The sequence below is a fragment of the Diadema setosum genome, chromosome 5, assembly GCF_964275005.1.
Source record: "Diadema setosum chromosome 5, eeDiaSeto1, whole genome shotgun sequence".
In the NCBI taxonomy this organism is placed as follows: domain Eukaryota; kingdom Metazoa; phylum Echinodermata; class Echinoidea; order Diadematoida; family Diadematidae; genus Diadema; species Diadema setosum.
In genome coordinates, this window is record NC_092689.1 from 4,230,824 (window position 1) to 4,244,437 (window position 13,614).

Genomic DNA, 13,614 nt, shown 5'->3' on the forward strand with positions numbered 1-13,614 from the left:
GTATGTTAAAATTGGAAGTCATAGTACATGATTTGGAGACTACACATTATTTTTTTTTAATTAAACAATAAACATGTATGTGCCAGAAATATTACAGAAGTGACCAATAATATTTCAATACTGATCTTGTTTATACCTATAAATATAAACAAATCTTTATTTTGGTATATAATGACCTAAAAAAAAGAAAAAAAAATACAGGACATTGTCACAATGCCAAAGCAGTCTTGTAAAGAGTAATATCAAAATCTGTGTAAGTTGAAGTCATACCGATGTTTCAATGGTTCAAAAAAAAAAAAAATGATATAATGTTGCACTTTACTCAGATTAAATTCACTTGATTTAATTCTTCAAATAATGGCAGCAAAAGAGCCCTTACATTTGAACAAGTATTAGGAGCAAGGGTAGTGTTAGATTACAGCAGAAATGATTAGATACACTGCTGTATAAGATATCCACAAAATACAGAAAAGACAAGAAGAGAGAAATTGTGAGGTAAATGATGCCAGTATCATAACCAGGCGGCGGAACATAATACAAGTATTTTAGCATCCTTTTGATAATAAAACACTGTGGTGGCAAGACTTCATTTCTATGACATACATGTAGAATTCTTTATCCAACTGAACAGAAAATTAGAGAAACAAAGGAAGGAGAGCAAGACACACTGTTCTTGTGCAACAGCTGTACATACACAAATTCAACAAAACAAACATTCTACAAATCTGCAAATATGATACATTACAGCACGTAAAGGATGCAGTATAATTTTACAGCCACTGTACATATACCACACCTTCACTTCTCGTGTACAAACAAATATATCTGTTTTATCTGATACATATTTCAGATTTGATGCCAATAGCATCATAAAATACTCTAGTATGTAGAAGCCCTCTCAGGGAAAGTTTCCTCAGGCATACCTGTCGATTACACAATCTGTAACAAACTAAAAAGAAAACAAAATACATTGTACATATATAGATTTGACAATATAAACATAAAATCTTTCCATTCCACTTCACGTCACTCAACTTAGAACACAGGTCAAAAAAAGATAAATTTATTTTTAAAAAAAAGAAGAAGAGATTATTAGGCAGAGGGTGAATATATCAGGCATAAGTTTTCTTCAGTTTGTCTGCCCTCCGTACAAATAAAATTTGTAAGATTGCAATTGATCTACATTTTAACAAACATGTCGGAATGTTTGTTCAAATGTAGATCAGCAGTTGCGACCTTGCAAATTTCATCTGTTCAGAGGGCAGACAACTTGAAGAAAACTCATACCTGATAAATTAATGCTTCTGAAACAAAGGATAGGGCCTATGCATACAGCAAATGCAAAGGAGGGTAAAGATGCATATCAAACCTGCGCAATAGATTGTGTATATATTATATACATATATATATATATAATGTGTGTTTGTGTGAGTGTGTGTGTGTGTGTGTGTGTGTGTACTCATCTACCTACAACAATTTGGCTGTCTATTTCTCTAGCATTTGTGCTGCTAACACACTAATATTCTGTCAACTATTCAGGATGACACTTTACATTTTTTTTTTTTTTTTTTGGGGGTGGGGGGTGGGGATGCAAGATGGGATGTAAAAATGCAACAAGTTTCCCAAATCAGTACAACACTGTATGTATGATATGACTGCATATTTCCGATGCCATTATAATCGACATTCTTGTAGATCCATACATCCTTGTTAGATACAGTATCATGGTTAGCTGGACGGACAAGGAAAACTACAGGTCCACTGTTACATCATGTTCAAGTTGGTAGAGTAAAATAAAAAACAGATTGGTAGAGCTTCCTAAAAACTGGACCTAATGTATATAACAGAATCATGCCATTTTTCAGTTTTCCATGTGTTCACAAATCAGTGAAATTAGTCATGATATCCTAAAACTGGCAACAATAACATCATCACCTCATCCATACACCGTTGACCCACAAAGAAATCTTTGCTAATTTTTTGACACAAAATCAATGAAAATAAGTTATCACGCTTGACAGCAAATGCATGCACAGTGGTCTTGTAATAACCTCTCAATAATGACTTTTAGGGGAAAGATATTGCAGCTGCAAAATCATTGGCCAAACACTTTGGTGCATTTGGTGAATTTATGTGAAACTCCATAAATCAGTAACTGTCTCAGTTTATGCCACATTTTACTCAAAATTCCATTACCATTCAAATGAATGATTCCTGAAGTAAGTTGTTGTTTTCTGAAACTGATTGACAAATTACCCTTCATGAATATATATAAACATTGATTATTTAGTGTTTTCAGTAGTAGCACCATAAAAATCATGGGCCATACATACTCAGATGGGATTTGCACACACAACCTTCTGATTGCTAGACAGGCATCATATCCACTAGACCTGTGCTTCTCAACCTTTTTCAACCCAAGTTCTGTTTTGAGGCTCAGTTTTTATTCTTGGCTGATATTGCAGCCCATCAGCAGTTGAGAAGCATTGCAAGAGACCACCAAGCTTTCACTCAGTAGCCAGTGATGGTACTGAGGTGTGGGTACTGCATATCTATCTGAATAAATGGTTCTTGTATAAAGTGTTTTTTCTTGCAACTGACTGATGAACCATCATATTCTGTCCATGTGATTTTGCTCATATTCATATATTGTAGGCCAAATTGAACATGGCTTAGAATTACACTTTACTCCCGATTACCTGAAAAGGGCAGAAGGAGGCAATCATTTCCAGGGTGGGGGGGGGGGGGTCCTACCATTGACTCCCCTCCCCCCCCCCCCTTTGGTCCCGCAGCCCCTTACCCCCATCCTTAAAAAAAGACATTCTGCAGCCCCTGCAGAAGGCTGACAGCTTTACATGTAAGTTCCCACTGAAGGGTGAGGCAAAGACAAGAGTTCATGACCTTCTCAGCTCTAGTCTGATTTGAAATCAGAGCAGTCATGTCGATAACTTGTTTGTCAATGCTTACATATGGACGTTCGTGTTCAAATCATTCAGACTGACGAACTCAAAGAAAATACAAGTTTAATGAGAAAACTGGTATCTTACTGGTAGAGTATGTACATGTAGTACCAATGTGGTTCTTGGGTCTATCAACACAGCAGATGATCAATTAGGAAGAATACAAAACATGCAGTAAAATAAATTTGGAACCCCAATTCCTAACAGAGGGAAATGCCCTTCAATAGATACTTGTCTCAAAAGTTCCAATACAAGGAAGTAAGAACTCTGTACAATGTAGAAGGCACCTCAGATCATTGCTTGCCTTACCTTAATTAGGGGACTGGTGGCCAAACCCATGGCAGATCAGATATTTGGCATTACTTAGGCAAACTTCTCAGTATTCTTTGTGTTCACATGTAGGGCCATGGGGATCAAGAAGAATCTGATGCCATTATTGGTTGACTTGATGAATAAACTGTAGTGTATGCGAGTCTAGGGCAATTACCCCCTGGGCAATTACCCCCTGGGCAATTACCCCGGACCCTTCACCTGGCCCTAATCAGGGGCGGATCCAGGAATTCCGTAAAGAGGGGGCGTGTTTACAAAATTAAAGGGGGGGGGGGGGCGCACGCACCCCTCCCCCCATTTTTTTCTTTTTATTTCTTTTGTTTCAACAAAAAATAAAGGGGGGGGGGCGTGCGCCGGTTGCGGTCCTCCCTGGATCTGCCCCTGCTAATCCTAATCCTAATCCTAATCCTGAACCTAATACTAACCCTAACTCAAACTCCTAACCCTAAACCTAAACCTTACCCTAATCTTAACTCTAACCTTACAACTAACCAGTATGTAGCCGGGGGGTAATTGCCCGAATACGAGTGCATGCACATGCACATACCATAAAAACCAGAAAATTTCATGTTGAACAGCAAACTTTCACAAATTTCCCTACGAGCCAAGACGCGCAAATCAAAATGCCCACTAACATTTTTCTCAACACAATGCACCGAATGCTAGTATATGTAGTATACAAATAATTTTTTCATGGTTGGCAATTCGTGAAAGTTCCAGGCCACGAAAAAGGCTTTGGCTTCAATTCACAAAAGTTTCATGATGTAAATGTTCCTGGTTTTACAGTGAATGGATTGGTGGCCTTGTGTGTTCAGACATACCAATATCTTCCCCTCCCATCATCCTTCCCATTCTCTACAAAGGATATCTTTTTCACTTCAGGCATTTGTGTATATTGTTGTTAGAGCCAGGCTGCTGATTTTGATAAACATTAAACAGGTCTTAAACAGCCAAGATTCTTCCCTGGGATATAATTTTTCTGTTTTGTTTTGTTTTGTTTTGTTTTGTTTTGTTTTTTTTTTTTGTTTTGTTTTTTTTCAATTCCTGACTACCCAATCAACTTACTCTTTAACCTCTTGCTATGATCTATGCAATCAATTCGTTTTCAAGATCTATGGAATTTGTAGATGATGTTTCTGATATGTGGCTCTTAAATTTTGTCTCCAGGGCTAAATGTATAGCATTGCGATACTCATTTGCATATAAAATTCTTTTATGAATCGCTGAAAAATCATACTGTGCCACCTTCAACTGTAATAGGATTTTATACTTGATTTTCAATCACTTACCTGCCACAGCTCTGCCAGATTAATGCCATACCTGGCAAGTCATAAGTAAATAATGCTTGGGAGAGACAGATGCTTTTCACCGAGAGCAGCAAAGTGAAACCAGACAAAAATTTTATGTAAATTTGAAGGGAAATTCCATCCTGATATATTGCCTTGCATGAAAATAGAAAAACCCAAGAAGTAGAGTGAACAGTGAAAATTCAGAAAAAAAAAATCGGACACATTAAAAAAAAAAGTAAACCGTAGAAGTTTAGTGAGCAAAACAAATTGACAATTTTGTGTGACATAGGTGTTGAGCAGTTTTCCATTCAGTTTGTACACAGAAATTCACCGATTTAAATTTTCTTCCAAGAAAAATTTCTTTTGACCAGTTCTTGATATACAACAAGACTGAGACGTTTTTGCGTGTCCTCCTCAGTAAGTTCTGTCTGTGCTCAAATTTTGAGAAAAATAAAAATTAGCAAAATTTTGTAGTAAAAGCAAATAGAGAGCTGTTCAGTACCTACATAACAAAGAGTTGCCAATTCATCTTACTATCAAAACCTTTACTATGCATAACCTTTTTTTTTATGTGTCCAATCTTTTCCCAAACTTTCACTGATTTTCTTCTCTGATTTTTCTGCTGTCATTTGATGCAACATAGTGTCAGGATGAAATTTCCCTTGAAGCAAATGACTGAAAAATCTGAAATCAAATTCAGACTGACATGTGAACACCAATGTGGCCACAACTGTCACGCAATTGGCCAGTCATCTGAAAGGTATTTCAAAAAATTTTTGAATATGAGTAGACAAACAGTGTCATAGTAATTGTAATTTGTTAGAAAGCATAGTCCTCTATACATAACAGTTTCCTGTGAGAGATCTTTTTACTGAAGGGACAGTAAAAAGTAGTGTTCAGGACATGAGCATATTTTCCTTTTTATGTGTGTGTAATATGTTTAGATGTATATGAACAGAGTAGTCATAAAGTTTTTCTCTCCCTCTCTTTTATTTCAAATGCTACTTTTTGATCTTCTGTATCCCAAGTTTATCGCTAACAATCAGTTTAAAATGAGCAACAACTGTCACCCTGATTATGTGGCTGTTGTGTTCATATAGCCAACAAATGGCTATTCAAAGGGTATATAACCTTCAACAATATCAGCGATGTAATTCATTTTACATTGTCTGAGGGCATTCACCAGCGTATCTCTGTTTGCAGTATGTGGGTTGCGGGTCTGCCACAGGTACAGGCATTGCCTGGACTGTTCTCGGAGATTGCGGATATTTTCCTCCGTAATACACTGAATGTCCACCTCTGTCAGTCGCATTTTCCTCGCAAGCTGGCGCCAATCCCGGCCGATGTTTTCGACGATGATGTCAAACTCCCGACTCAAATCTGCGGTGGTAAACAACGAAATTACGATTGTTGCAGGTCAACATGCAGGTGCATATCTGTACAATGAAAATACTCTGTTTACTAAAACAACAACAACAACAAAAAAATGTGTAAAAATTAGAATGAAAACAACTTGTTGCAAAGATGTTCTCCATCGTAGTATCTATTTCAAACTAAAGCGCGTGTGTGTGTGTGGGTGTGTGTGTGACTCACTCTGTGTAGATGTGTGCATGTGTGTGTCCGTGTGTGTGTGAGTGTGTGTATGTTGGTCAACTACTGATTATGCCTTGCTTCAACTGTCAAGATTAAGGAAGAAACAAACATCATAGGGTGGTTGTATAATTGGCAATATATGGCAACATGGAATCTTTATCAGGTATGATCAACAAGCTCTTCAAAATTTGGGCAATGAGAAGATATAAATTTACATATTTTTCTGATTTTACAGAAAGTCACCTACAAATCTACAATTGCTAAATATTGAAAAGTTTTGCATTAATCAGCTATAATGACCTTTATATGAATAATCAATGAATGGAATCCCCCCCCCCAAAAAAAAACAACAACAACAACAACAACAACAACAACAAACAAACAAACCACAGTTTACACACATTACTGACAGGCTTCCATTATTATTCTTTTCCCCACCAGGGATGCCAGCTCACCATCAACTTTAAATTATCAGTCCTTCATGGTATCACAGTCAGTTTAACAGAAAATTTGTCATTGGAATGTGAACCATATACACGTCTGTGTGATGACAACATTCATTTTCACTGGATGTTTGAATTCTTTCTTTGATGTACTCATTGGCTGTTTGTCATTGACAATACAGAATGAAACCTCTGCAGCATATTTGTGATCACTTAGGTTCACCTTGAAAAAGTTTCTCAGTCTGTAGGTAAGAGATGCATGGGGTCGAAAAGAAAGAAGAGAGGAATAAATACAATGCTTTAACTTACCAATTCCAACATTTTGCATACTGTAAGCTGTAATGGAAGAAACAGAAACATTCAACATATAATTATGATGAAAAAGCACTTGATTTACATCTTTTAGAAGACAGGGGAATAATATTACCCTTAACATATAGCAGGAACAAGTTAATGGAATCTTTACTTTTTGTGAGAAAAAAAAAAAAAAAAACCCTGTGAAATTCTCTTTACAATTTCTTCATATCTGTACCTTACTGTGATATCAAAAATTGTTGCAGTCTTCTTATACAGTGACGGTGTTACATGCATTTAACTTAAACTGTATACATTCATAACATCTCAACTGATTGTCAGTTTCCTCAAACATAACTACTGTGCACTACAATTTCTACAGTCACTGACTTGACATACCCTTTGTACATTTCTATTTGAGGTAAATTCCTCTTAGAGTGGACACATATCACAACACCATGAATCAGGATGGGGATTATATTTTTTATATGTTTGTATAAAAGCATATTTATGGTACAGTGGTAGATAGCTGGAACAAATGCCCAGAAGATGTCATCCAATCAGAGACATTCCTCACCTTCAAAAAGAAATTGTACAAATTGGGTAATTAATGGGCTACAAAGCTCCCTAAACCCTGCCACATTTGCAATCTATCTATGTGAAAATGGAGGTGTGCCACTTCAAGGTAATTCAAAGTAAATATGTGTACTTCTACCCTACATGCATCACTAAATATCCAACAGCTCCAACACTTGCTATAAAAGTGGCAGGAAGTGGTTGGATTACAACAGTGAAAGAGCACAAGACTTACACTCATCTGGTGCAACATATTCCATTTCTAGAAAGGATACCTATACAAATATAAAGCAGTCATAAGAAAGGACCAGTAAGCACAATAGGTGTGCTTTATTTGTTTCTCTAAGGGATGTTATGATAAATATTGCACATTTCTCCCATGATTCAAGAGAACACTTGTATCACTGAAGGCACTACCCCAAATCAAATTACAAAGCACTGTAATAAAGAATATGAAAAGTGTAAATACAATTGTGAATAATGTAAAATTTTACTTACCCCCACCCTCCTGCCCACAAACATACCCAAAAGAATGGGAAAATTGGTAATAAACTTGTAATCCAATCTTCTTTCAGTGTGACATTATGCTACATTTTCCGTTCTTACTCCAACTGGTATTTTTCTTGTTTCTTTCACTGCTTTCCATTCAAACTATCAGGTGTGAGATTCACAAGCATTTTTTTTTCTATTTCAGAACATTTTGTAAATGGCAGGACAGAAGAACAACAAATATAGTCACCTGTGTTATTTGCGCTAGTCGGTGCTGTCACAATTCCGCCAGCGGCTGAAGTGCCAGGGTGCCTCCCACCGAGGTACCTAAGTCCATAATCACGGAGTTTGTTCTCAAGATCTTTCCTTTGTACATAGTCTAGTACACTTGTGACAAAGTCCACTTTATCCTTTGAGAGAGCATCAAGCTCTTCAAGCTTCGTCATGAGTGCAACGCCATCTTGTATCTCATCCATGTCATATTGTGTGAAGCCCGGCAGGTCTTTGCATAAAAACTTGAAGGTGTCAACTTGCCCCTGTGTTAGGGATGAACCTATCGTGTGCAGAGTCATCTTGTAGTCAAGAGATTGTGGATCCATGGCTACTAGTTACATCTGTGGAAGGTGAAGCAAAATTGATTTGTACAAATCAAGCAGAACTTTCCAATCTCATTTTAATTGGCCCTTACAAAAAAGTAATCACTGGTAAGATTTTATTACTGATATTAAAATTGATTACCATAATAAGCTAATTAATCAATCAATTGATATATTCTATTACAAATTACATAAAGCAAGCCACCCATAATTTGACCATAATGCTGTCCGAAATTCCACTGCTGGATATGTGTAAAACCTATGCTTTTGCATGCGGTCAAATTTTGTCAAAGGAGGTTGAACCTTGGTGTGGGTTTTTTTTTCAGGTAGAATATCTACTTTACTTGTCTCTGCCTCTGTCTTTGGAAAAGAATAGGAAGTAAAGCAAGCCACCCATAATTTTATCATAATGTCGCCAAAAATTCAACCATCAGCTTCATGTAGAAACCTATGCTTTTGTGCGCGGTCGAATTTCAGTACGGGAATTCAAACCTTAGTGTGGGTTTTTTTAAAGACTCGACGGCATTTTGCTGAGGCACTAGCTGTCAACTGGAATTCTTATTCTAAACCAACATATGATGACATAAATGGTATGCCGGGGTACCAAATAAAAATCAGCCATTTTGTTGAATTATTTATACTTTTTTTAAGGTTGTACCCTGGGTGCCAAAAAGTGGGAAATTATTCTGGTGCTGGAGCTAGCGCGCGCTAGACACTAGCTGCACTGCACTACACTGCACTGCACTGAACAACACGCTATTGCTAGCACAGCGTACCAGGCATGCATAGTTAGTATGGTTGAGGGGTCTAGATATCGCGCACGAAAATTTGAAATGCTCTTATAATAGAAGTTATTCCATAATCGTACCTGAATTTCTCAATGAATATCACGAAAATGCAGAAAAATCAACTCCCAGAATCTCCTGATGATACGATGACGGAGTAGTGCGCTGTCGCCGTTTGTATGTCGGACTTTTTTTTATGCGTTCAATTTCTCGGGGTATGTAAAGATCGCGCAGCTGCCCTCTGTAGTTTCATGCGTGAAAGTGTCTGCCCCTCTGCGGCTGTAACGTGCTCCGGCTTTCGTAGAATATTTTTTCACTTGATATTAAATTTGTCCCTGTTAAGCAACAGCAGTTTTACCTAACTTGTGTATATTATTGTTATTATTATTATATGTGTTATTATTATTATTACTGTCATTATCATTATTGTTATTATTATTATTATTATCATTATTACTATTATCACCACCACCATCATCGATCATCATAATCATAATCATCATCATTATCATTTCCATTATTATTATCACTTCCACCACCATCATTTTATCATTCTTATTATCTTATTATTATTTTTATCATTGATATTTTCATAATCGTTAATGATTTTCATTTATAAAGTTTATTTTCATAATCATTAATGATTTTCATTTATAAAGTTTTCTTACAATATTTCTAATCACTTTAACCAATGATATACACGTAATATAAAATGGAAACAAGTAAAATATGAACAGGGAGGTCTCACACCTCCCTGATATGAACATATATTTTGTGTGTGTGTGTGTGTGTGTGTTTGTGTGTGTGCTTACCCATTCGTCACCCTCTCATTTTCGTCACCCATTTGTCACACTCTCATCTAATTTGTTTTCTTCAGTATCATTATGGCCCTCCCCTGTCACAAATATATCACAAGTTAGCGCAAGAAATCACAAGCAAATTCAAATTGAAATCACACTTCAACTTGAATAGACTGAAATATTTATTCCTTTGTAATATTATAATCGTTTTGTTAAAATTTGACTTAAAACAACATTTATTAACAGTATTTCAGCGTAGCTGACAGCATACATTGTTCTTGTGTATGATGACGTCACGTGGTAAACGATCGATCGAACAAATTACGAATTCTATCGACTACGAACGAGACAAGCGAGACGACACGTCTAGGCTACAACATCTTTAGAACAGATTTTAAGGGAAGGTAGGTTTGTACAAGGTAAAAAATTGGAAATTTAGTGGAAAATTTGTTGGAAATCAAAATTTCTTACCTGCTTCCTTCTCATGTTGAGCGGTAAGTCAGGTATGTTTATTCCATGGGCGTATCGGCAAATTTTGCGCTTAGTCCTATGCGTAATATCGCTTGCTATACGCAGTTACGCTATGCGCGATCATTAGGTCCCTGCGCGAGATCTAGTACCCTTACTATATATAACATGCAGTGGCATGGGAATGACCATGTACACGCACACACAGCGCATGCATTTCTCTGCGGTTGTCCTCGAGTGGACGTGAGGTGGCGCTACACAACGTGGTACCCCGGGGGAACGCGTGATGCATCATATGATTGGTCACAACCACAGTAAATTTACTTTCTGATGTGGCACAGAAAAAATTCTTACAAAGATTTACATTTGTACATACTGAGTAACTGACCCGTCTGTTTGTTTGTGTAAATTTCAAGCTACATGTACTGGAGTAAATTTAGTAGTAATTCACTAGCAATGGTAGATTAGTAGCATACTGCTTCGAATTCCCTGGACCCTATTCATATCATAACTTGACTTCCAATTTTCGAAACATAAATCAGATTTAGATTTAGGTTAATTTCTTAAGAAAACTAGGGCCTAACATGTTACATTCATTTGAAACCGGACAGTCCCGGCTGACATGACATCATCGCTCTCCTAACACTTAGACTTAGTACATGTCTAACAATGATAGTAACATTACCCCTGTTTCTTGTAATTTTGTTTTACCTAGCTAGACCTCGTACAGGTCGTAGAATTGGGCAAGGAAGTGTGTGAATGTCTGTGATATAGACCTACTCCACTAGCTTCCTTGCTTGCCTAGGCCCTAGAGGCTAGAGCTAGTAGGTACACGTTAGCCCGACCAGACGCTGTTAATACGCTATAAACTACGTACGTACAGACAGCGACTGGGCTGTGTATAGTTAGGTACACGTATTATCACGGGTGGGTCTGAGACGAACAGACGAAGAGAGCCCGGATCAGATCGGACCTGGCAAGGCCAACAAGGGTACAAAAAAACGAGTAATCTACGTATCTTACCTCCGGTAGCCCTTAAAATGTGGGTTGTAGACAACGGGCTCTATCTCTTCCTAGGCATTTAACCTATGTATCAGTGAGTGTAGTCAAGGGCATTACTGTATCTGCATCTGCAAAAAGGAGTACCACAACTGCCATCCGATCCGTTATACCGCTACGTGCAACAGCGCCTTTCGATCTCTAGCGTAAAAATTGGCATTTAAATTTACGTACTGCACAATGCCAAGGGGAATCACAGTAGTGACTGTTAAAAGATGACGCCGACAGAAATAGCACTTTTATACATGTAGGTATTTCCCCCATATACGTGTTACCATACGGAAAGAATTGTTTTCTTTTATTTCTCCCTCCCCCCCCCCCCCCCGGCCCCACCCTCTTTCTTTCATGTCGAAAATCATGCTAGCTAGGTGCTGGGAGATACAATCATGACAATTGCACAGAAAGGTTGCCGGGGTACCGTTTCGTAAAAGTTGTCAGCCCTGACAAGTTGTCATCAGTCTCTGGCAATAACCATAGTAACAGTCAGTGACCAGAGTATCTCAGCCAATCAAAACCAAGAGTTTTGCTGAAGTTGTCAGACTGACAACTTGCCAATGTCAGCGCTGACTAAATTGACGAAACACCCCCAATCTTTGATTTGCCAACAAAGCCCCACTTCATGCAATATGTTTTTTTTTTTCTCTCTCTCTCTCTTTTTTACATAAAAATCTAATTAAGCTTTGGTGTGTAATCGGAATGAGGTGTAAAGAAGAGTCGAATTCATATCTTTTTATGGTTTCGAATTTAATGTGATGAGAGTTAAAAAAAAAAAGTGGTGATGTTCAACGGCGTAAATCCATACTGAGGAGTGGGGGGGATGATCGGCGATAGTCACCATCACCACGATTACAAGCCCATAACCGAACCGGCGCAGCCTTGAGGGGGACGGGGGGTGAGAGAAGCTTGGTAACCATAGGCGCCGGAAGTGGGGGGGCAGGGGGGGCGGCCGCCCCCCCAATCCAAAAAGTGGGGGGGGGGCAAAACGCTTTTTTGCCCCCCCAAAAAGCCCCCCCCCCAAAAAAAAAAAATAATAATAATAAGAATAAATGAGTAAACAAAGAAAACAAAATAAATATGTATATATATGAATAAAAGGGAAAAAATATGGCTACAAACGGCAGCTTTTGGACTGTAAAATGTCAAAATTTTCAAGCTCGCTCGCTTCGCTCGCTCGCATCCAGCAGTTGAGCCCGGTGCGCCTCCCCTTAATTTCTAAAGCGAAAAACGTAGCTACGACGGCAGTTGTTGGACTCTAGAATGTCAAAATTTACAAGCTCGCTCGCTTCGCTCGCTCGCTCGCATTGAATCGTTATGCCATTCTCCTAATGTTGCTGACAGTAATTGCCAGTAGTTGCGCCCGATGCTCCCACCCCTTAATTTCCAAAGCGAAAGATAACTATAGCTACAAACGGGAGTTTTGGGACTGCAACATGTCAAAAAATTTTCAAGCTCGCTCGCATTGAATCGTTATGCCACTCTCCTAACGTTGCTGCCAGTAATTGCCAGCAGTTGCGCCCGATGCCCCCCTTAATTTCCAAAGCAAAAGATATAGCTACAAACGGGAGTTTTTGGACTGTAAAATGTCAAAATTCTCAAGCTGGCTCGCTTTGCTCGCTCGCATTGAATCATTATGCCATTCTCCTAATGTTGCGGCCAGTAATTGCCAGCAGTTGCGCCCGATGCGCCGCCCCATTAATTTCCAAAGTGAAAGATATAGCTATACAAACCCCAGTTTTGGGACTGTAGAATGTCAAATTTTTCAAGCTTGCTCGCTTCGCTCGTTCGCATTGAATCGTTATGCCATTCTCCTAATGTTGCTGCCAATAATTGCCAGCAGTTGCGCCCGATGCGCCCCCATTTATTTCCAAAGCGAAATATATAGCTACAATTAAAACTCCAGTTTTAGAACTGTAGAATATCAAAATTTTCAAG

General features: G+C 38.2%; 1 protein-coding gene across 1 annotated transcript; it reads right to left on the minus strand.

Annotated features, from left to right (window-relative positions):
* Positions 1 to 5,460: 5,460 nt before the first annotated feature.
* On the minus strand, positions 5,461 to 11,783 carry LOC140229008 (FAS-associated death domain protein-like). Its single transcript, XM_072309271.1, has 4 exons — positions 11,647 to 11,783; positions 8,225 to 8,588; positions 6,925 to 6,951; positions 5,461 to 5,959 (listed from the first exon to the last, which is right to left on the minus strand). Exons 2-4 carry the CDS (start codon positions 8,571 to 8,573, stop codon positions 5,691 to 5,693), a joined length of 645 nt encoding a protein of 214 aa, XP_072165372.1. The 5' UTR covers positions 8,574 to 8,588; positions 11,647 to 11,783; the 3' UTR covers positions 5,461 to 5,690.
* Positions 11,784 to 13,614: the final 1,831 nt, after the last annotated feature.

Excerpts from the sequence above, each read along its gene's own strand:
- LOC140229008 (XM_072309271.1), bottom strand. The coding sequence starts at position 8,573 with ATGGATCCACAATCTCTTGACTACAAGATGACTCTGCACACGATAGGT. Across the intron at positions 6,952-8,224 it reads GACTAGCGCAAATAACACAG|CTTACAGTATGCAAAATGTT; the intron begins GTGACTATATTT and ends CTTCCATTACAG. Across the intron at positions 5,960-6,924 it reads TATGCAAAATGTTGGAATTG|ATTTGAGTCGGGAGTTTGAC; the intron begins GTAAGTTAAAGC and ends TTACCACCGCAG.